Below are 22,008 nucleotides of genomic sequence, written 5' to 3' on the forward strand. Positions count from 1 at the left end.
CCCCTGTAAGCAATTTCTGCTAAAGCTAATAATCGTTCCGCAAAAATTTGAACATTTTCATTTTTGTATTGCCTCATTGATTGTAATAAAGAGAAAGCATATTGAGGGTCTTGAATGGTGTCAAACCTCGAACCCAATTCTGTTTTTAATTCAACCCATGTAGCGTCAGGGTGGTCTCTTAAATGTCTACTTATAAAGTCACTAACCGAATTTTTACTCGATTGATATGCAACAAGTTTTAATCTTTCATCAGTTACCCCTGTTAATACACCATATTTTTCAATACTCTTAATCCACAATTTATATTCGCCCACTTCTCCCGAAAAAGGTGGAATTACTTGGGAAATACTTTGAGTTCCTACTTTTGTACAAACATTAGTAAGTTGTCTGCCTAAATTCTCAAAAATTGTAGCAACGTCTTGTTCTGCCATAGCTTAAGTCAAAAAAATGAAGCATGAAAACTAAGAGAAATAAACTCACCGCCCCTCTTGTCTGGGTCCTCTGCAATTGATCGTCAACCGTTAGATAGTGTATGTCTGCGCTGTGATCCACGAAAAACCCCTGGTCGGCAAAAACGAATCCTGAAGTCACTAGAGCACCAAAACGCCGCTTGTATTGTAACCGGTTATCTGAATAAACTCAAATACAATAAGTCAACACAGTGTATATTCAAATGTCATTCAGTTTAATTATTGTTTACTAGAATATGCATTTACAGTAAGTTCAACATTTATTTATAATCAAAGTTTCCAAGTTAAACAATTCAAAGAGTAAGTTATAACTGCGTACCAAAATTAAGTGAGTGCCTAACTAACATTAAAACCGACACTGAAATACTAGTCTGATCCTTGAGTATTTAAAGGGATAATCAACCTACGCTATGTATAATAAAAGTGAATTATTAAACCAACTTTTCCCCGCTTTGTGACAGGTAACAATTAAACATATATATATATTCGCTTAAACTTGACAGGACGCATTAATTAAGAACTTCTAATATTGTATTGTTCTACTTAATTACCGCTAATAAAATGTTTATCCCCATTCTAGTAATTAGAGATCTTTATCAGGCGGAAAGTACTATTGTTGTTGACATCTGTTTATTAAGACCGGACAAGCTGTCTAATATAATTGACCCACGGGTTTTAATTGAGGAAATGCTTGAAATGCGTACTATATGACAATATGAAGCAGAAAGATGTTGATTGTAATGATGATGATGATGGTGAAACAAATGTTGCTCCTGTTACTCACAAAAAGTGATGGCAAATGTAAGATGGCAAGTGTTATATGTAATCGGGAATGCATTTCTACAAACGGAGTCAAATGGCTTTTGATAGTCGATGAAAGTAGAGTAAAAACGTTTCCGTTGACTTAAGTATCAGTCAATTAATGCCTGTAATACAAATACTGCATTGGTAGTTCCATAGTTAGGTTTAAATCCGAATTGTGAGCCATTTATTGTTTCATGAATTTTACACGCAAATTAATCAATGAACTGAACAGTTTTGCGGAACGACTAATGAGTGTGATTTCGCGATAATTATTTAGGTTGTTTCTTTCGAAGTGGTATAATAACACTATTTGACTGAGTTGCAGGGAAGTAATATGTGTACGTGCAACTCAGGGCACTATGTAGATAAAGCTGAATACAATGAGCCCCAATCATTATCAGGCCAAGACTATTAAATGACATTCCGCTCGAACTTGAAAAACAAGAATGGTAACAGGAACTAAGAATAAAACGAAAGTATCGATTAAAAATAATCAATAGCATAGGGTATTTTAAACATTTATAACAAGTTATTTTGGTAAACACACAATACAGTAAGTGGTTATGTTCAACAATATTGACCTGGCAATTCATTGAATTTCCTTAAGGACATTTGAATAAACACTGACCATGCAGTATAAGTTGAATATATCATATGCTCAAAGACTTTGGAAGACATACATAGGCATCTGAGATTGGAGAAACTTTTTTTAAATTTGGTTTTCGGTTCTTTGTCTGAAGATGTAGCTGATATAACTATATTTGTTACTAACTTTAAACAGCGAGTATCCGGCTGCCTTACACATTATAAAAAGGTTCAAATCATCCTTGTTAAATGTAGAGTTCTATATTTAATAGTATCTATTGGATGTTGCAATTTATCTATGCTTAGTTGAGCTGTTTGAGCCTTAAACTGGGTATCGAACTTGGAAGACATATGGAGATACACAACGATGAAAGACTATGTACCCTTTGTCTTGAGCAGCAGATAACAGTTTAATGTGTTTTGCGAGTGCAAAAAGTATGTCGCACAAAACGTTGGGAGTTTTCTATGCTAAAATGTCGTCAAATAACAAACAAGAATATTTGAATATATGAAGGTTTATTCACACACTAGTTGAAAGAATTATGCTATTTATTTTATGTTAAAGCTTTACCTCCAAAATATAATAGGAACAGTGTTCATTTTTGGTATTGCATATATATATTATGGGCCGGTGGTCGTCCTATATAAAATAAAATGTTGTTATTATTGTTGTTATTGTTATTATTGCTTGTATTACATTAGACTGCTTACTAAAAATCAAAACACTTAAAAAAAGAAAAAAAAAAGAAGAATAATTTGATCTTTTTTTTTTAAATAAGGCTAATAACGAAACATCAAAGTTGTTCAGACCTCGCATGATGACAAGTGACATATTATAAAACATATAATCTGACAATGTGTGTAATGAATGGAATTTTAGAACAAAAAGGTCTAAAATGTAAACATAGTGGTAAGATGAGTAACAGGATGTTGGAAAACTCATTGCGAGCGGTGTTCGAATACCAAATTACTCTTAAATTCTATGAATTGATTAAGCCAAATTACGAATAAGGAATATAGACTAAAAATATAAAAAGAATGGAGAAAGTTTGTTTCCGATACTCCTTAAGATTATGTTATAATTTTGACGCGTATACGTTTCAGAAAGATTCTTTATATTATTACACTAATTTTAGAATGGCCAATGAGATTCCCTCATTTCAGTTTGTATTTAAAAAACCAACTTTAAAAATCCTACTTATATTCAGTTTTCTCCCTTAAATTTTACAAGAAGTCAAGCTGTTCTCGGACGGACTTCGTCCGAACAAGAAATTTCTCAGTAAAATAAAAAGACATTTCGATTGATTAATCATAAAAATATATATTCCAGTTTTAAGGGCATTAATGTTGATCTTTAAAAAAGACAAATTGTGGCTTTTATTGACAAGTGGTTGTAATATTTAAGAAATATCTTTTTGACAAAATAAGGGTAAATTTGTTGTTTTTATATTATATTGAGGTTGATTAACACAATGTATTAATAGTTAGAAGTTACATTATTATAAAAAGACGTATCCTGAAGTTATATTTAAAGATATAGTAGATAATATAATTCTTAATAGAAATATAGGAATATAATTTACTCAATTAGGTTTTAAAGAAAAACACAAAACATGTATAGACGACTCCATCATCAGTTTTAGAAAACTCTATGACGTTTTAATTTTGTTGATATTCTGTTTTTTTTTCATCTTTTTTAGTATGTGATTTTCTCTTCACAAATATACTTTGCGGGATTCTGACATAGTAGATCATTCCATTTTAAATCAAACTTCGCATACATGTGTGTGCAGTCTTCTACATTTCCGCCATTATCAGGTTGTGATGGACTCCAGTCTGAAAATGATATCCTTGAGTTGTCGTCAACCCACTTAAAGTCACCCTCTCTGTCAGCATCTGTGAGTCCAATCCAAAAACTAATACCTATGGATGACGGGATGCTGTTTATTCATGTAGATACACAAATGAATACATTCTCGATTAAGATACAAACATTACTACGAAATCAATTAAGATACAAAAATTACAACGAATTCAATTTAGATACACAAATTACTTTTGTTGCGCTGTATTTGAATCAGGTAGGATAACCTTTTGCAAATGTAAAGTGTCAACATCTCATTCTTATGTCAATTAAACAACGAAATTACTTTTAACGTTAAAAAACTGACTAATGTAGATAAGAAACACGACTAGACTCTTTACTAGGAAATAAAATACATTAAAAATTTCCTAACCTTTTAATGTATTGAGATGGTTGGTAAGGAACGCGTTTTCATCTGCGTTATCTATATGAACTAAATCAGCTTGTAGCTTTTGGCAATTTGCCTGCAAATACAATACAATTCATGATTTCCATTTTGAAAAAGGCTTTAAAGAACAAAATAATTGTCTTAGAAGTGGAAAATACATATAAGATAGGAAAAAAATGTTTATAGTAAGAGAAAAATTGTGAAAGTCAATCTAAGATCATAATTTGAAACATGACATTAAAACGTAACGTTATAATATGTTCATTTTCATTGAACTTACTCGTGCTCTATCAAATGACATTTCATCCTCAGATATGAAGTAGCATGACCGCTTGTATTTTATCCATCCGTCTTGGCACTGTTGTACTTCTTTACCTTCTTTGTCTTTGAGAAAGAAAGAAAATGTAGTTTTGTTAGTTAGTTGTAAAGATTCATAACATTTCTTATATAAATAAATATAAATCAAATAAAGATAAGGTTTCATATTTATCTTCAATCATTAAACACTACAGATGCTACTATGGTCATTACATTGAATGATTAAACCGGTGTTGGGTTGGACAATGCATTGCACTAACAGAATCCCTAAAGAACGCCAAAAACGGCAACATTTAAAAGTTGCAGGCTCGGGTTTGATAGAGCCTGTTCATGGACCGTCCCGGATAATGCAAGTTACAGTTAACGTCCCTTGCACTAGACTTAGCAGAATTCAACATTTAAAAACAAACATGGTGAAATTTTGAATTAAAAAGCATCAACAGATGTATTAAATGGCGGTTATCTTCGAACATTCAATGTCACACGTAAGTGCCATTCCATGAAAAGCGGCGTATTAAATATATGTGTATTAAAAATTGTGTGTGCCATTAACGGAACTAAATAAAATAGAATTTTGAAAGGGGATCTGAGGTTATGAAGCCTGAACATCTCAAACAATGCGCGACGAATTTAAAAAAGCAACTTACATATTCTTAAAGTGATTATACAGTATTTAAGAGGGAATGCTGGAAGCTGAAAAAGGCCAAATAGAAGAAACTAAAATTATCACAACAACAACATAATATCGTGCCGAACCGAAAATATCGAGTATCGAAAATATAACATTTTTGATTATCATTACGGGGCGACCTTTTACTTTTTACTTATACTGACTTGTTTTTTTCTTAAAGAAATGTATAATTTTGTTTCTTATGAAACGCTGAGGTCTTGCATTAAATGTGTTATATTCCCTATATTTTACAGCAAAATAAAGCTTATTTTCCCTACCCCCGAAAGGTTTATTTTCCACTTAAAATGTCGTTTTACCCCTAAAATTCCCATGTGCATATTCTGCACCAGATTGTTGACTTAACAGCAGCTGACTTGCATCAACTAGTTGATAAATTTAATCGACTGAAAGACAGAAAGCTATCCCAATAAGTAGCCTCTGCTGTCTACCATTTACATTAAAATGACCTGAAATTTAAACTTTCAAATTTTATACAATGTTTGAATAAATTCTATTCTCAGTTATTTGAATATGAATCTAGTTTGTTCTTCATTCCTGTCTTATTTTCCTCGAATTCTGATTTATTGTGCAATATTCCCCCCTTCACCAAACCACCCGTTAGTTTTGGAAATTGAAAAAAAAAATCACTTTTATCGGTTGTGAGGGTACTTCAGTTTATCAATTAAAGCATCTTAGAATTGTTAAAGTAACATATATTAGACTTAGTGTAATAATGCATAAAATATGTAACAACTTAATAACATTCAATATTTTAAACGTAAATAGCACCAGCTAAGATGATCCCTGAATGATATATTATGCTCAAATTTAATATTTAAAATTCTGATATGATTGATAAAATTGCCATGTAATACAAGAAGCATATGCTTCGTTTTAAACTGTAAATACTTTTAAATTAGGTAAAAATACAGCACAAAGTGCCGTTTAAAAATACTGGGTGCTTATTTTTTTAAAAAGGAAGAAATATACGTAACAGTGCATAGTGTGTGCATTCTCTTATCTTAATAAGACATAATTAGTAAGGTCTTCCCAAAGTTCAATATATTTTTTGCAATAAAAGTATTAAACCTAAAGATGAGCGCATTATATCTTAAAGGGAATCGTCACCAAATCTTAAAGATCGATGCTATGGTTACATGTGGCAGAAGGAAAACTATATAACAGTATTTAAAATAAGCATAATTTTAGAGCATGATAAGCAAACAAATTGAACGTCACGAACCTTGTTTTCAAGTTATCTGCCCGCTGTTGAATTTGTTGTTGTTTTGTTCGAGGCTTAAATACAAACTTTCATGGAATTCTAATAAACATTTGTGTTATTTTGTTTTGGTTTAAGTACGGAGAATGAAAACACTTAGATAATATGCCATATTTTAACGAAAATTATGATGGCTTCAAAAATAGAAAAATACAAACACACAAACCACTTATTACCTAGTCTAAATAAATTTGCACAATTACTCAAATGTGAGTCAGCTACTTGAAATGCACAAATTATATGTTCCTATCTAACCATGAGTATGAATTATATGCCACTGAAGTTAATATCATTTGCAGCTTCAGGAGCACACAAGTCACAAACAAAGTTTAGATACATTATATTTTGTAGTTTTCTTGTCCTATATGACTATATGTAACCCAAGCATACGCTTACAACATTTTAATACGTCAAGTTATACATAGCAGGTATAGACCGTCTCAAAATCAAAAAAAAAAACAAAAAAAAAAAAACTGAGAGTACAAAAAATATTAACACGATTAAAAATATTGATCGCGAGTAACCTTAACTGTATTTATTATTCTAATATTTCTCACAAAAACGTACTTACCTTCTTTGCCGGCCCTTTTCTCCAGCAGTTCTAATCTGTGTTCCAGTCTGACAACCTTTGATAAAACTTGCTCCTCATAATGATATTTGGAACATTCTTGTGCCGCAACACAACAAACAAAATACACCGCAAGAACGACTTCAAAAACCGCTTTCATGTTTTATACGTTTAACAGATGATAGCTGTTTCAAAATCCTTTCTAATGTTTTTTATCAGGTGATCAACTTATATATTATTGTTTACCATGTGACATTCAATACGTCTGAATAAACTAAAATAGACAACAATGCAATTGTCATTTGAGCTTTCGGTCGAATAGTCGATTAGGGAGGTGTCGACTGAAATTACTTATGAATGTTTTACAGTATGGGCATAAGTAACTGATATTTTTATATTAAAAACAATACCATTAAAAATATTGGCTTGTGTGTATAAGTTGGTTGAGTCAACATAAGTGATCTACTGATTGACAATTTAAGATAATATAATATATTATGTTTGGAATTCCTTTCTTTTTATATAAGCCAATCATATATATACAAAATCTTAATTTGTATAATAATTTTACATACTAGTTTATATTAAAATACAACTAGTTTATATTAACATACAACTAATTAAACTTTTAAAACATGTTTGATGGGTTATAGGTTTAAACAACACTGCCATGTGCTTTAATGTAAATAATCAAGGTAACTTTCCACTAAATTATAAGATATTTTTAAGAAAATATGAACGGATGGTATCATACAGAAGTTATCATGTACCAGCTACTTAGTGGTTTGTATCGAACATCCTTCAATTTCAATATAGACAAAAGTGGCCAAGTTTGAATTTATGTAATTTATGTGGTAATCTGCATCCAGAATAAAAGAGGATTTTCCGGTCTGTCCCTCTTTTTTGGACCTATTTTGGGAATTTGATTAAATAATAGGTAATGCTTTCTTGGTGTTATGCTATCTACAACTGTCTTCCAACTGATATAATTTTGCTGCAAATAATGCAGCTATTATACAAACGATTACTCAGTAGAGTCTAAGGTTTCTTTCAGATCAGCAACAACAGTACTGGAAGTTTAACATGTCAAAAGAATTGCAAGCTAACAACATACAAACATAAAAGTATTTTTAATCAATCAGTGTGACATTGACCTTGATCTGAGGAAGCCCAAACCTCTGTTTTGCAACATACACAGCGAACCAACAAACGGACGGATGGACTGCCAGTTACCTAGCATTATATACAAAATAATTTTAGTTTTGCTAAATGTTTTAGTTTCACGTACGTCATGGCCATATTGCTGAAACATATATTTTACAAAAGTTTGCTTAAATGAATATTTAGGAGGAAGAAGGAAATATTTGTACGAGTACCCGTATATGTGTATAAATTCAGCAAGTCAAAGGATTCATGAATAGAACATGAAACTAAAGTGACATATCACGAGTCACAATCAGGTCTTATAACAAAAAGTAAATGACCAAGATTATCGTTAAATCTTAACGAATTCATGTTTCTTTTAATCAGAACCATCGAAATATTTTTTAAAGGGACATTTTTGAAAACTTCAACAAATGTAGGGTGAAAGGTTATAATGTACCTGTTTATCAAAATGTAAAAATTTGTTAAGTACTTGAAAAATAAAAATAAAAAACAACAACAACAAAGTACAACAACAACAAAAAAACAAAAAAGAAACTAAACAATTGTGAATCAGAGAATTTTTTTTGTTATTTTCTCTTTTTTACATGACCATGTTTTGTATGCAACCATATTGGTTTATTAGTAAATTTAATTTTTTGTCCCTAAAATGTGTCTGCTTGTTAATTGCTTTTGTCCAAGAGTCTCTCAGTTTGTGACTTCTCGTCAACGGTAAGTGTCCATTTTTTTCTTTTTTGTTTGTTTGTAATTTACCACTTCCTGGTCCTCAGGTCAACGTCCTTGTTTCAGCCTTTTAGTCAGTTATATTCTTTAACTGATTATTAATTTTCTATGATGCCTTAAAGATCCTGTATGTTTTGTGATTGATATTGTTACTGTATGTATCACACACTTGCAAAATATTATATATGCATATAATTATGCAAATAAAACAATTTTCAAACATCCAAGAATATGTAAAATGTGTACTGCAAATATTTGTGCACATTATATTTAATCAATAAGTTACATGCATTTATTTCTTATTGGAAAATTTGACTTGGAATTTATAGAAAATAAATTTCTAATTACCTCCGTTTATTTACGCAAAATGTTAAAATGGGTAATATCTTTATAAATAATGCTTATTTGAACTTACAAGATTGACAAATCTTAATTTGAGCATCATATTTATGAAATAAAACCATGAAAAAAATGTGTTACAGGATCTTTAACTGCATTTGTAAAAACTAATAGTCCTTACTTTATGATGCCGCCTTTCGGAAACTTTGTTCTCAACTTAAGTAGCATTACAAATAGTAACGAGATGGATTTGTTACTCATACACAAAGAAAGAAAAACGACTTAAGTAACAACAACACGATGAACTAGTCATCAATTGTATTTTATTATGCGGCTATACTTTGTAACTAGAAAATGTAAACAGCAGCACCAACAACTATAACAGCAACAACCTCTTCCGATTCTTTAAAAATTGAGCAATATTGCAAAAATGGAGAACGACGATTAACAAGGCTTACATTATCGTTCATGTCCTGAGAGCAGTACAGACTGTATTACCTGTCTAAAACTTGTGTGCATGTTCTGTAACTGTGGTTTTAGATAAGCTCTGAAATTATATTGAAACCCTTAATATCAATAGTTTTAAAAAAAACAACATTGCTTTACAAATTTATTCGTAAGATTTGACAAACTGCAGACGTATTGAAGGCGTCTGTTGTGTTCGCCGTTTTCTGTTTAGTACATTACTTTTTCTGTAGGCCCGTGACAAATTTCAGGAAGAATATACGTGTACATATATATTCTTATTTCTTTCACACAAGCAAACTGTTTTATAACAAGGTCGCTTTTTATCAATATTAGTTGTTTTCTGATCTAGACAAACGTCCAGTGAAAATCGACTATACAATCATGAATAAATAACAATTTTTAAATATCAATGTTTTGTCTACTAAAATAATAATACGAGGGATGATCAAAAATTAACTGGACTTTGTAAATGGTTCTCGTAGTTACTTTTGAATAAAAATAGGAACTTAGCATGAATTAAATGGAAAGTATCGGTTAAAAATAATCAAGAGCATTAACTCGTCCGGTCTTACATGTAAATACAAAATACAGTTTTATAAATTTACAACAAGACTTATGATGGGAAGTACATAATATTGTTAACGGTTAACGTGACTTGGTAGTTTACAATATTGATAACAATGTTAATGCTCGATATGATGTTTTAGCTTTATAGATATCAGTATGCGATTTATTACGTTGCTGCCTTGTCAATAAATTGATTAGATTTACTGTAACGATCCATTTTGGCAACTTATATGCTTATCATTAAATTGTTTCTAGACAATGTGTGACAAAAGTACTTTTCACAAAATCAAGCGACATATTCCCTCTTTTTAAGATGATCAAAGCAGCTAAAATGCATTATGATATGATCTTAATAAAGCTGCAATCTCATTGCCAGCATTTTTCGACTTGTAGGCACATGAAAGGGGTTCCAAAGGGCGGAAGTCAGAAACAGGTTGAGATTAAAAGGAGCAAAATGTATGTTCCAAAGAAGATCTATTTCCAAGGACAATTATCAAAACAATACTTATAAAATATGATAGTGTTTAAACTTTACTGAGCATGGTAAATCATGCATAAGCCATTAATGGTAGAATGTTACGTCAGCGCGCACCTGTAAAATGCTCTCAATCGGGCTTTTTTGTGTAAATATCCCGTCGAGTCGACGATAAAATATGTTTTTATTCCAAAAAATCGTTAGAAAATAATAAGAAATGTAACGTTTTTATTTATATTAATTAATATAATTGCCAAGTTACTGCCTAGTTTAGTCCTGAAAACGGATAAAGTTTTTTTTTTCTAAATGCTCCGAGTCGGACTCCTAAACAAAATTTTGTCTTCGAGTCGACGAGATAACAATTCGATTGGTAGTATTTTGTAGGTGCGGGATGACGTAGTATCCTACCATTGGTCATCGGTGCATCTTAGATAAGGTCAATTTTTCTGCATTTTACAGAAGCAAACTTGTTGATTACAACATCAACGTCAACATCAATTTCTCTGTGGATATGAAGAATACCGAGATCGGACAATCTGTCAACCGTCATCGTGCTTCTCATGTAAGATTTGATACGGCGCAAAGAAATGAATGAGCGTTCACAGGACGCAGACGAGCCGGCATTGTTAGCAATACTGACAACGCTTTGTGAATACCAGGATATGCGGCCTTAGGAGTGCTGTCAAGTAGAGACAGAAGAGTTAATGGCCTTGGTCTGCCGTCATCTTGACTCCACCGCGCCCTCCAGTGTCGAATTTCACCCTGAAACACTTCTTTCGATATATTCATATCTTGGCTGTAGCTTGTGAATATAGAATCTACATGTCCATCATTCAGGTTCCTGATCTTTGTGGGCATGAGCATTTGTGCACAAAACGATCATGATTGCTCATCACCCGGGTACTAATTTCCTCGGCAAGATGGTCAACGAAAACGTTGAATAAAGATACTCGCCAGTATTCCTTTGGATCCCCAATCTGACAATTGGCTCTATGGCGCTGTCTGGCGGCTTGACGCGGTACACTTGCATCAATCTGTACAAATACAAACAATAATTGTGAAAAATAATTTGATTGTACTATTTTCGATGTATGTGGTAACTGCGTTCGTATACATGTACCATATAAAATATCCCCTTAGTTAAAATAAACTGTGATTTTTATCATAGTGATGTTCGTAATACACGTGCTGCTTCTGTCAAAGGTCAACTAGTAAACTTATACTATTATAAGGTTATAAGGCTTAGTATGCACTATATTTATTACTAACTGGCCAGAAAACAAATGCACTGTTATATGGAGGAATTTGATCGGTCTTAAAAATTTGAAGATCTCATTTTTATAGGCATTTATTATAATAGTGGTTAAATCGGTTTACCATATAAACCATTAAACAATTAATAAGGATTTTCTAATATTTTTCCTGAAATTCAGCAGCTATGTCCACGGCTGTCTGGTAAATGGCATCAAACACCGCATCGTCCTGTCGTTCTGCACGTAGAATGTCTACCACAACACCGGCTTCACGTACAGCCTCTAACAAATCCATGCTCACCTGTAAAGAAAAATGAATAATCCTACGCATGACAATTGTGATATTCACTTGACGATGAGATCAGAATTAAAGGATATTGATTGAGTGTATGAGTACTACTGAATTTATTGAACGTGCTCAATAAAATTATATTTTGCAAGCCTCTTAATGAACTTACAAGAATCTAAAATTCTAATTATCACAAACAAAAAACAAAACAAAAAAGACTCAGTGTTTAAAGTGAAAAACAACCATTTGCACGGCAATATGATTCCATTATCATGATTATGGAGTCGCAAAAGCGATACGGGTATGTGATAAAATCCATTAGGTTATATCAAGAAGCTACAGATGCTGTCTTCTTGTAAAGCTGTTTTTAAAGTTACCATACCAATTATGATTATGTTTACAAATAATAAGTTATTCAAATATTATAAATGATGATAAATGACAATATAAGATAAAGACAGAGATGTCATACGGGTTTCAATACTAGTACAATCAATGTAGGAGCTTTTTATTTTCTATATAGGCACATTATGCCTTAGAACAAATAAATGTTTTTTTTCTTAAGAAGGGAAACATGAGTTCAATGCTATTTTATATAATAATTTCAGAAGATGTTACCCACTTATTACCTTTAGAAAGCATCACATTATGTTAAATAATTTGTCATAAAAGTAGCAAAATGTATACAACGAAGTATTTTGACTCCCACACAAAACACTTAATCACTGTAAATGTACAAAGTTTAGAAAGCAGCAAGAGCAAAATATCGTCGTAAATGATAAACCTTTCAGGAATACAAAATATAAAAATCATTGTAGAAATAATCATAGATTATATGGGCCTTTAATTTACTAACGATAATATAACGAACACATTAATATACAGTACCTCTTGAAGTATTCCAGTCAGTCCAACAAGGATATTGAGCCTTAGGCTACACCGCAATGACGAGTAGAAACTTGAATTACTTTTTATGCGTAGCGTTTGCGTAGTCTTTTCACGCCTAACACGTGCGTCTTTTTTCCCCGCACCTCATCAAGGCAAAATTTGTACATGTATATAAGGTTGTACTTTGGTGTTTCTTTTTAATTCTTAGCCTATTCATATAATAAAACAATTATTCAACGGCAGATGACATATTGACCGAGGCAAAGCCGAGGTCAATATGACTTTCTGCCGGTGAATATCACATCATATTCAATGGCTCACTAGTCAATAATTGTATAATATCAAATGCAAACTTAAATACTCGTACGTTTTATTTTCAGTACGAATATTTATTCAACACTTTTATATTTTAACACTTTTTTTCTATCAATTGCAATCGGAATTATATTTAACTGTTGCAACATAATATTTTCCTGGATTTTGTTATCAACCACTTCATGTAGCAGTTTCTTCGAATCCCAACGCTAGAATTTTGAAATTAGTGTTGTTATTACCAGCTGAAAAGATTTGATGTTTGGTCTCACCGAGTGTAGTGTATTCATGTCTCTGAACCCTCAATTTCAACACTTCCAGAAACTCAAAATCATTCTTTTAAATGAGCACTTGAAATCGTATCGGAAATAACAACATATTGTTGTTTTTGGTTGGCCGATGAAATATGTTAGTTGAAATATATTTTGAGCTTCTTCTATACACGCACACAACCTGTCGTATAACGGAGAGAGAACTCACATATGTTTCATACTTTTAATATACAAATACACAAGTCTACAAGTCAAGAACTAAATTCGAACTATCTAACTGGACATTGAGAATAGTATATATAATGACAGCTTGCAATAATGACAACTATCATGTTAATACATGCACGCGTTTTAGAGTTACATGCAGAACTCTCATTAATCATTTTGACATATTATTACCATCCAGCCCAGCCTGCATGTATTTTGTAGTATAATATATATAAATCAATGTCATGTTTAACAGTTCACATTATGAAATAAACATATGCACTTGTAAGATCTTTTTGTTGTCATTCTTTTTTAATATAACATGTATGACTAATTAATCTGTGCAATCAACTATACGACAAACCCAATTACATTTTTTGAAGAATTTATAATACAGCACAAATTGCTTTTGCGCGATCTGTCCTAGTATAATCATGCATTTTTTAACTTTATTGCTTACGATTGTCCAGTGACATATTTCAGGTGGAATATATTTTGCATTTCTTCCAAATATTTTAAAACAAATAGATAATGCTATATTATTTTTATTATTATTATCATTATATGTTGTTGACATTTATCATATTTTTTAATACTAATAATAATAATAATAATAATAATAATAATAATAATAATAATAACAATAATAATAATTATAATAATAATAATAATAATAATAATTGATGATGATGATGATTTTTATTGATAAAATATGGAAAATACAAATGAATGAGTTAAATATATATCTGAACGTTTTTATTGTTTCAGTTTATATAAATAAAAATAACACATGTCTCTCAGGGTATTAGTGCATATAAGCAACCCGAAACTGAAATAACAGCATGTAATTTTTAATTCGTTATTGGATAGGGTTAGGGGAGAGAACGAGAGAATTTATATAGATGACTATATAGAACTATGAAGATTACTGGGAAATTTTGCAAAAGTCTGATAATCATTTCTAGGATGATATAAAAATATCTAAATATGACATCACATAAGGCTATATGGTAAAAAGTTTACGTGAGGTATAATAAATGTATATAAATTTATTTGTATACATGTATACCTTTTAACTACAACAGTGATTTTGGTAATCAAATAATACCTTTTTTTCTGTAGTATGTAACTCGGCAGTAAGTAAACGTTATATTAATTTACCAACCATTCAGACAATTATATTTTATAAGATACCGTCATTTGTTAATCATTTATCTTATCTATATTGTTTAACTAAAATTAATGCCTCGACTTGAATAGAGGTGAACATTATAAAAAGTTCAAATCCTTGTTAGATGTAGAGTTCTTCTTAAAATTAGACGTTTTATCTACGTAAAAGCTTTGTTAAATTCAGGTTGTCGAGTCATAAACTGAGAATCGAACGTGGTAGGCATATGGGGATACCCAGAAATGTAAGACTATGTACCTATTGTATTGAGCATCAGATAACAGTGATAGAAAATGAATTTCATGTATTTTATGAGTGTAAAAAGTATTCGCAGGCAAAATATTTATACCTGGGTCGCATATTATGTTGGAAGTTTTCTATGTTAAAATAATTACAAATAACAATCACGAATAAATATACGGTGGTTTATTCACACAATAGTTAAAAGATGTATGCGATTTTTCTATGTAAAAGCTGAACTTCCAAAATATAAACGTGTGTAATTGTCTAGAACAGTGAAAATTACTTATAATGTAGATATATCATGGGCCGTAGGTCGTCCTATTATATAAAATAAAATGTTGTTATTAGTGTTGTTATTTTTATTTACATAGGCGGATGTTTCTAAATTCAATTTTTCAACATTTTCGGGTTCTGTTGTAGCCGGTGTTAGGGGGCGTGGATGGGAGTTTGCACTTGACAGAACCGTTCACTTCTTTAACAGGCTAAATCAAACGTAGCCTGCAACATTTTCAAATTTGTTGTTTTGGACTTTCTTTAGGGATTTATATTTATAATTTATTGTTATTATTACATTAGATTAATTTCAAGATCAAAACAATTTAAACAGAAAAAGAAGAGTAATTTGATCCTTTTTTGATAAAAAGCTAGACATGTTAATAACGAATCATCAAAGTTGTTTAGACCAGTGTCATATTATAAAAATATAACCTGACAATGTGTGTAATGAATGAAATTTTAGAACAATAAGTTAAACTTTAAGTTTGATCAATTAATTGAGTCAAATACTAATAAGATTTATAGACATATTTTTTTAAAATGGAGTTATTTCTATCATAACTTCTGCAGGATTATAATAAATATATTTTTAACGCAAGACCAGTATGTAGAACATCTTTAAAATGGTCAATTATTCCATTATTCACAGAGATTATTTTGTCGAAAATTTACGTATTTACGTCTTATCAATACATTTTTAATAAAACAAGAAGTATCTTCAAAAAGATCCTAGGACGAGTTAAAACTCATATTACTCGCACAGCTTATTTTGGAGTTTTGTGAAACTGTTTAGATTTTAGATCTAGGAAACACTGTAAGATATGTTTCTAAATGGGCCGTAAATGCCCTTACACATTGCGTATTCATATACACACAATGCTTTATTAATATGCAATGATATATCGAAATTTTGAAATTTATTTGAATTGAATACATCAATAATCGTATGATATATCATGAACATAATTGAAAAAATTGAGATTTTTTCCTGAGATCGTCAGACTCGTCATTTTGGACACAACTTATAGAATGTCATTTATAACTCAGTAGAGTCTTATTCTGAAAATGCTTGTCATTGGAAAAAAATTGAAATTTTTAATTGAAAATTGGAGGACGTTCACGAATCGAAAAAATCAAAGATATTTAATTAATAAGTTGCTTTTTCTTTTTGCACTCCTTTAGATTATTTTATGATTTGGACGTGTAAACGTTTCAGAAGTTTCTTCCCTATTATCAGTTTAAGAAAATTGTATGACGTTTTTATTGTGCTGATATTCTTTTTTTTTCATCTTTTTCAATATGTGATTGTCTCTTCACAAATATACTTTGCTGGAGTCAGACAGTTTAGGTCATTCCATTTAAAATCCCACTTTGCATAAATGTGTGTACAGTCTTCCTTATTTCCGCTATTATCAGGTTGTGATGGACTCCAGTCTGAAAATGATATCCTTGAGTTGTCGTCAATCCACTTAAAGATACCCTCTCTGTCAGCATCTGTGAGTCCAATCCAAAAGCTCATACCTATGGATGACATATGACGGGATGTTGGTTATTCATGTAGATACACAAATAACTACGAATTCATTTACGATACACACATTACTTTGGTTGCGCTGTATTTAAATCAGGTAGGATAACCTTTTGTAAATGTAAAGTCTCAACATCTCATTCTTATGTCAAGTAAACAACGAAATTACTTTTAAAATTATATGAAACTAAGCAAAAAGAAATGTCTAGAAAACTTATGCGGATAAGAAACGTGACTTTACTAGTAAATGAAATGAAATTTAAAATTTGCTAACCTTTTAAGGTATTGAGATGGTTGGTAAGGAACGTGTTTTCGTCTGCGTTATCAATATGAACTAAATCAGCTTTTAGGTTTTGGCAGTTTGCCTGCAAATACAGTTAAATTATTTTCTTTAAAAAAAAAGGCTTTAAATTACAAAATAACGGTCTAAGTAGTGGGAAATACAGATCTGGTAGAAAAAATCTAATACTTGTGTTATGAGAGTTAATCTAAGATCATAAATCTAAGCATAAGGTTGCTTTCAGTCTAATCCTTTTCTTGTTTTATTTAAACATATCATGTATGTAAATATGCTTATGTGACGAATAAAATATGTTTAAACCAAATCTATAAAATTACGCCAAAACGTAACTTAAAATGTGTTAATTTTGATGGAACTCACTCGTGCTCTATCATATGACATGTCATCCTCTGATATGAAGTAGCATGACCGCTTGTATTTTATCCATCTATCTTGGCACTGCTGTACTTCTTTATCTTCTTTGTCTTTAAGAACGAAAGAAAAATTACAGTTTTGTCAGTAATTATTAACATTTCAAGTGAATGTTGAACTAATAAATATATGGTTACATGTTTATCTTCAAAAACAAATAAAGATATGGTTACATGTTTATCTTCAATCATTAAACATTACAGATGCTTCTAAACTTTTTACAGTGATTAATTAAACCGGTGTTGGGTTGGACAATGCATTGCACTAACCACTTCCACCCGTGAAATTACTCAATCTACAGAGTTGTACTATCTTTTAACTTACCGTACTAGTCTACCTTTAAATTGTCTATATCTTACGGTTATTACATATTTTCCTTATTTGTCCTATTTTTTGTAGAGATTAAATATTAAGTTTTGCTGTCTTAAAACATGCAACCAAAATGGTAACAGCTTAATTCATCTTATAATAACAATTCTAAAATTGAATAGCATGCGTGCAAACACACAAACACACACGCACGCACTCACGCACGCAGAGCATTAAATGCTAGAGTTTTACTAGTAACTAAATGTAAATCAACTATTGCAAATATACATTTATATTCTCAACACCTGTAATTAAGTGACAAAAAATATATATTTAGTAAACCTTATATTTAAACGTTTTTATTTGTATGACAGACAGACCTTTACGCATGTTTTGCGCAGCAGAAAAACAGCAACAATTTTTTAATAAAAATAATGAATGAATATGCATGCTTAGTTGTTATAATTGTTATTATTATGTAAAAAGTCAATATTTTTAAAATAAAGTGTAAAATATCAAATATGTTAAGGTTACAAATGACTAATGTTTTAATAACAGTTATGCCAAATTAATAATTACATAACCGTAAGTTAAATGTGGTTTTTCATCTTTGTTCATTAAATTGTGCTTAAAGTTTTATTATATTTAGGTGATTATCTCAATTACGTTGTCTGTACTTATGAAATTGTTAAACATTATGACTAATAAAATGTCCAGGTGATGATTGTTGTTATAAATTCCATGTTGCTATGTTACATTATTTTGTATTGAAACCTGATTCATTTGGCAATTTTGTTATTTAAGAAACAAAGATGTTAAAATTCTATTGGCCAGTGTAAAACGAAACCATTTTAAGAAACTTTGCAAAGATAGACAAACTGAACAATAAGAATTTAGATTTCCAAGAGATAAAAATTTGGCTTTCCACTAGATATATAAATTTTGTTACTGTTTTTAATATCTATTTGTTAACGTCACGATTACCTGTGTACATTTTTTATATTATGTGTGGTATTCTACTATAAAAGTAACATTTAATTATTAAATAAAACATTGTGTCAGTGATCAAACCAACCTCAAGTAGAGCTCACAATAACACATTGACACGTTAGCTAAATGAATACCTCATTTAAGATTCGACACTGATACATTAAAAAATGTTCTGTAGTAATTCATGTTCTCTGTATACCCACTGAATCTTTGAGCAGAAGATTTTTTCTAAGATTTTGTTTTGTTTGTTTGTTTGGATTTTTACGGCACGTCAACACACAACTGGCCATATCGTGCCGAATGCTACAATAGGCTTAAAATATTATGTAAAACATTGTCAATGACAATAGAAATGAGCAAATTAGATCCTAGAATACAAATTTATCTCTTTTAAATAATCAATTATGTTTTTTGATGGAATTGTATTAAAAAGTTCTTTGAGTGAATTTACAGAATAAAATCTATTACGGGCCTGTGAAAAATCATGACATTCAAGAAGAAAATGCTTGACAGTAAAATTTTCATTACAACCTACACAGAAAGGGGCATTGTCATTTGTGAGGAGATAAGAGTGGGTAATTTTAGTGTGTCCAATTCGGCATCGAAGAAGAACTGTTTGATCACGGCGGTTTGACAGAGATAGAACAGAACAGAACAGAACAGATACTTTATTAAGATTTGTACATAGTACATCATCTATAATACAATAATATTTACAAGCATAACGTCAATATAATGGTAATAGCAAGTATGACATTTTCAAAATTCTTAATCTTAATTCATCTAGTAACAAGAAAATGAAATAATAAATATGTATACTACAAATTAAAAAGTAAAGACATACAAACAGGAGAATGAGCAATAATGATGTTTAACGCTCAACATTTAACAGTGTGTTTCTCAAAGCAAGTGCTTCTTTAACAAATTTGGATAACTGAATTAATTCATATTTACTATTTGAGTTCAATAATTGTAAAAATTTATAAACTGATGGATTTCTGGTGACATATCAAGAGATGGGTTTATATCGTGAAGTTTATTAAAAACGGCATTGTCCCAATTTGCTTTCCATTCAGATGATACGAGTTTATTTATAGCTGGTCTAAAATCACAAGCAGGTAACAATAAGTCAGTTTTTCGAAAATTTAATGATTGTTTAGCTAAAGCATCTACTTTTTCATTTCCTCGTATTCCTACATGGCTTGGAATGCAATATAATTAAACATATTTTGTTTTTAGTATATCATGAAATCGTAAAAGAAGTTTCTTTACCATGATATTGTCAGATTTTTTATTTTTAATGGATATTCAAACAAATTGAATCTTATTGAACCGAACGAAACGGGACAGATATTAATAAAATATAATATCGTTCGATATTGTAAAGATACATTACAATGTTTATTTACATCATGTAATGCTGATACATATACAACAACAGCCTAACTTGTTTCTATTTTTTGGGGTTTTTTTTCGGAGTAAAGTTTAATTTTGTTAATTTATGAAAAGCTGAGTACTGTGATTCGTTCCAACATTTTTGTGAAAGTAAAATTAAAGCATTTTCAAATTGTTAAAATAACATCTTCCAGTGTAAAAAAAGGATAAAAGTATGTAAAAACCTTGTATTCTAACTAAATTAAAGATAAATATTACCAGCTAAGTATTCCCTTTAAGATACATAAAACGTACTTACCTTCTTTGTCGGCCCTTTTCTCCAGCAGTTCTAATCTGTGTTCCAGTCTGACAACCTTTGATAGAACTTGCTCCTCGTAGTGATATTTGGGACATTCTTGTGCCGCAACACAACAAACAAAATACACCGCAAGGACGATTTCAAAAACTGCTTTCATGTTTGATACGTTTAACAGATGATGGTTGTTTCAAAATCCTTTCTAATGTTTTCTATCAGGTGATCAGCTTATATATTATTGTTTACCACGTGAACTTCAAAACGTCTAAATAAACTATACAATGCATTTGTTATTTAAGCGTTCGGTAGATTAGTCGGTTGGGGAGGTGTTGGCTCAAATTACTCATGACAGGTTTTGACAGTATTAACATGAGAAACCGAAATTTTCATTGAAATAATACCATTTTAAATATTGTATTGTGTGTATTAGTTTGCTGAATCAAATTAAGAAGTCTATTAAATGGCACTTTAAGATAATATAATATATAATGTTCGGAAATCCTTTCTTTTAATATAGGTCGATAATTTTCAATTTACAGATATAAACATTATCTAAAAGTATATAATAATTTTACATAGTTTATATAAATATACAAGTAAAAAACACTATTAAAACATGTTTGATGGGCAAAAGGTTTTAACAATACTGCCGTGTGCTTCAGGTAACTTTCTACTAAATTATAAAATGGTTAAAGAGAACATCAACGGATGGGTTCATGCGTGAGTGATCATATCATGTTCCAATTACTTAGTGGTTAGTATCTAACATTCTTTCATTTTAATGAAGAAAAATGAGGCCGAGGTAAATTTATAATTTATGTAGTGATCTGCTTCCAGAAGAATAAAAGAGGATTTTCCGGTCTGTCTCTCTTTTTGGACCTATTTTGGGCATTTGATTAAATAATAGGTAATGGTCTCTTGGTGATATGCTATCTACAATTGTCTTCCAATTCAGCTATTATACAAACGATAAGAGTCTAAGGTTACCTTCAGATCAGCAACAACAGTACAGGAAGTTTCACATGTCAAAAGAATTGCAAGCTTAAAACATACATTCAATCAGTGCGAACTTGACCTTGATCTGAAGAAGCCCAAACCTATGTTCTGCAAGGCATCTCAGTACTTAGTCTATTATTATTTATGCCATATGTATACTTTTTAATTTCGTTCAAACGGTTCGAAGCATACA

At 30.7% G+C, this 22,008-nt stretch overlaps 1 protein-coding gene across 3 annotated transcripts; it reads right to left on the reverse strand.

Moving 5' to 3' along the window:
* Positions 1-3,219: 3,219 nt before the first annotated feature.
* On the reverse strand, positions 3,220-21,112 carry LOC132746070 (perlucin-like protein). Of its 3 annotated transcripts, none has more exons than XM_060735139.1 (4): positions 20,823-21,112; positions 17,780-17,883; positions 17,393-17,483; positions 3,220-3,782 (listed from the first exon to the last, which is right to left on the reverse strand). In XM_060735139.1, exons 1-4 carry the CDS (start codon positions 20,977-20,979, stop codon positions 3,556-3,558), a joined length of 579 nt encoding a protein of 192 aa, XP_060591122.1. In that variant the 5' UTR covers positions 20,980-21,112; the 3' UTR covers positions 3,220-3,555. The 3 variants fall into 3 exon arrangements, with proteins under 3 accessions (XP_060591122.1, XP_060591120.1, XP_060591121.1); XM_060735137.1 differs by lacking the exons at positions 17,393-17,483; positions 17,780-17,883 and adding exons at positions 4,097-4,187; positions 4,392-4,495 and having other exon boundaries at positions 20,823-21,109; XM_060735138.1 differs by lacking the exon at positions 3,220-3,782 and adding an exon at positions 16,496-17,111 and having other exon boundaries at positions 20,823-21,106.
* Between the last annotated feature and the right edge of the window lie 896 nt (positions 21,113-22,008).

Source organism: Ruditapes philippinarum, unplaced genomic scaffold (assembly GCF_026571515.1).
Source record: "Ruditapes philippinarum isolate M1 unplaced genomic scaffold, ASM2657151v2 ctg911_1_1_1_1, whole genome shotgun sequence".
NCBI classification, from domain to species: Eukaryota; Metazoa; Mollusca; class Bivalvia; order Venerida; family Veneridae; genus Ruditapes; species Ruditapes philippinarum.

Excerpts from the sequence above, each read along its gene's own strand:
- LOC132746070 (XM_060735139.1), bottom strand. The coding sequence starts at position 20,979 with ATGAAAGCAGTTTTTGAAATCGTCCTTGCGGTGTATTTTGTTTGTTGT. Across the intron at positions 17,884-20,822 it reads GAAAAGGGCCGACAAAGAAG|ACAAAGAAGATAAAGAAGTA; the intron begins GTAAGTACGTTT and ends TCGTTCTTAAAG. Across the intron at positions 17,484-17,779 it reads TGTCATATGATAGAGCACGA|GCAAACTGCCAAAACCTAAA; the intron begins GTGAGTTCCATC and ends CTGTATTTGCAG.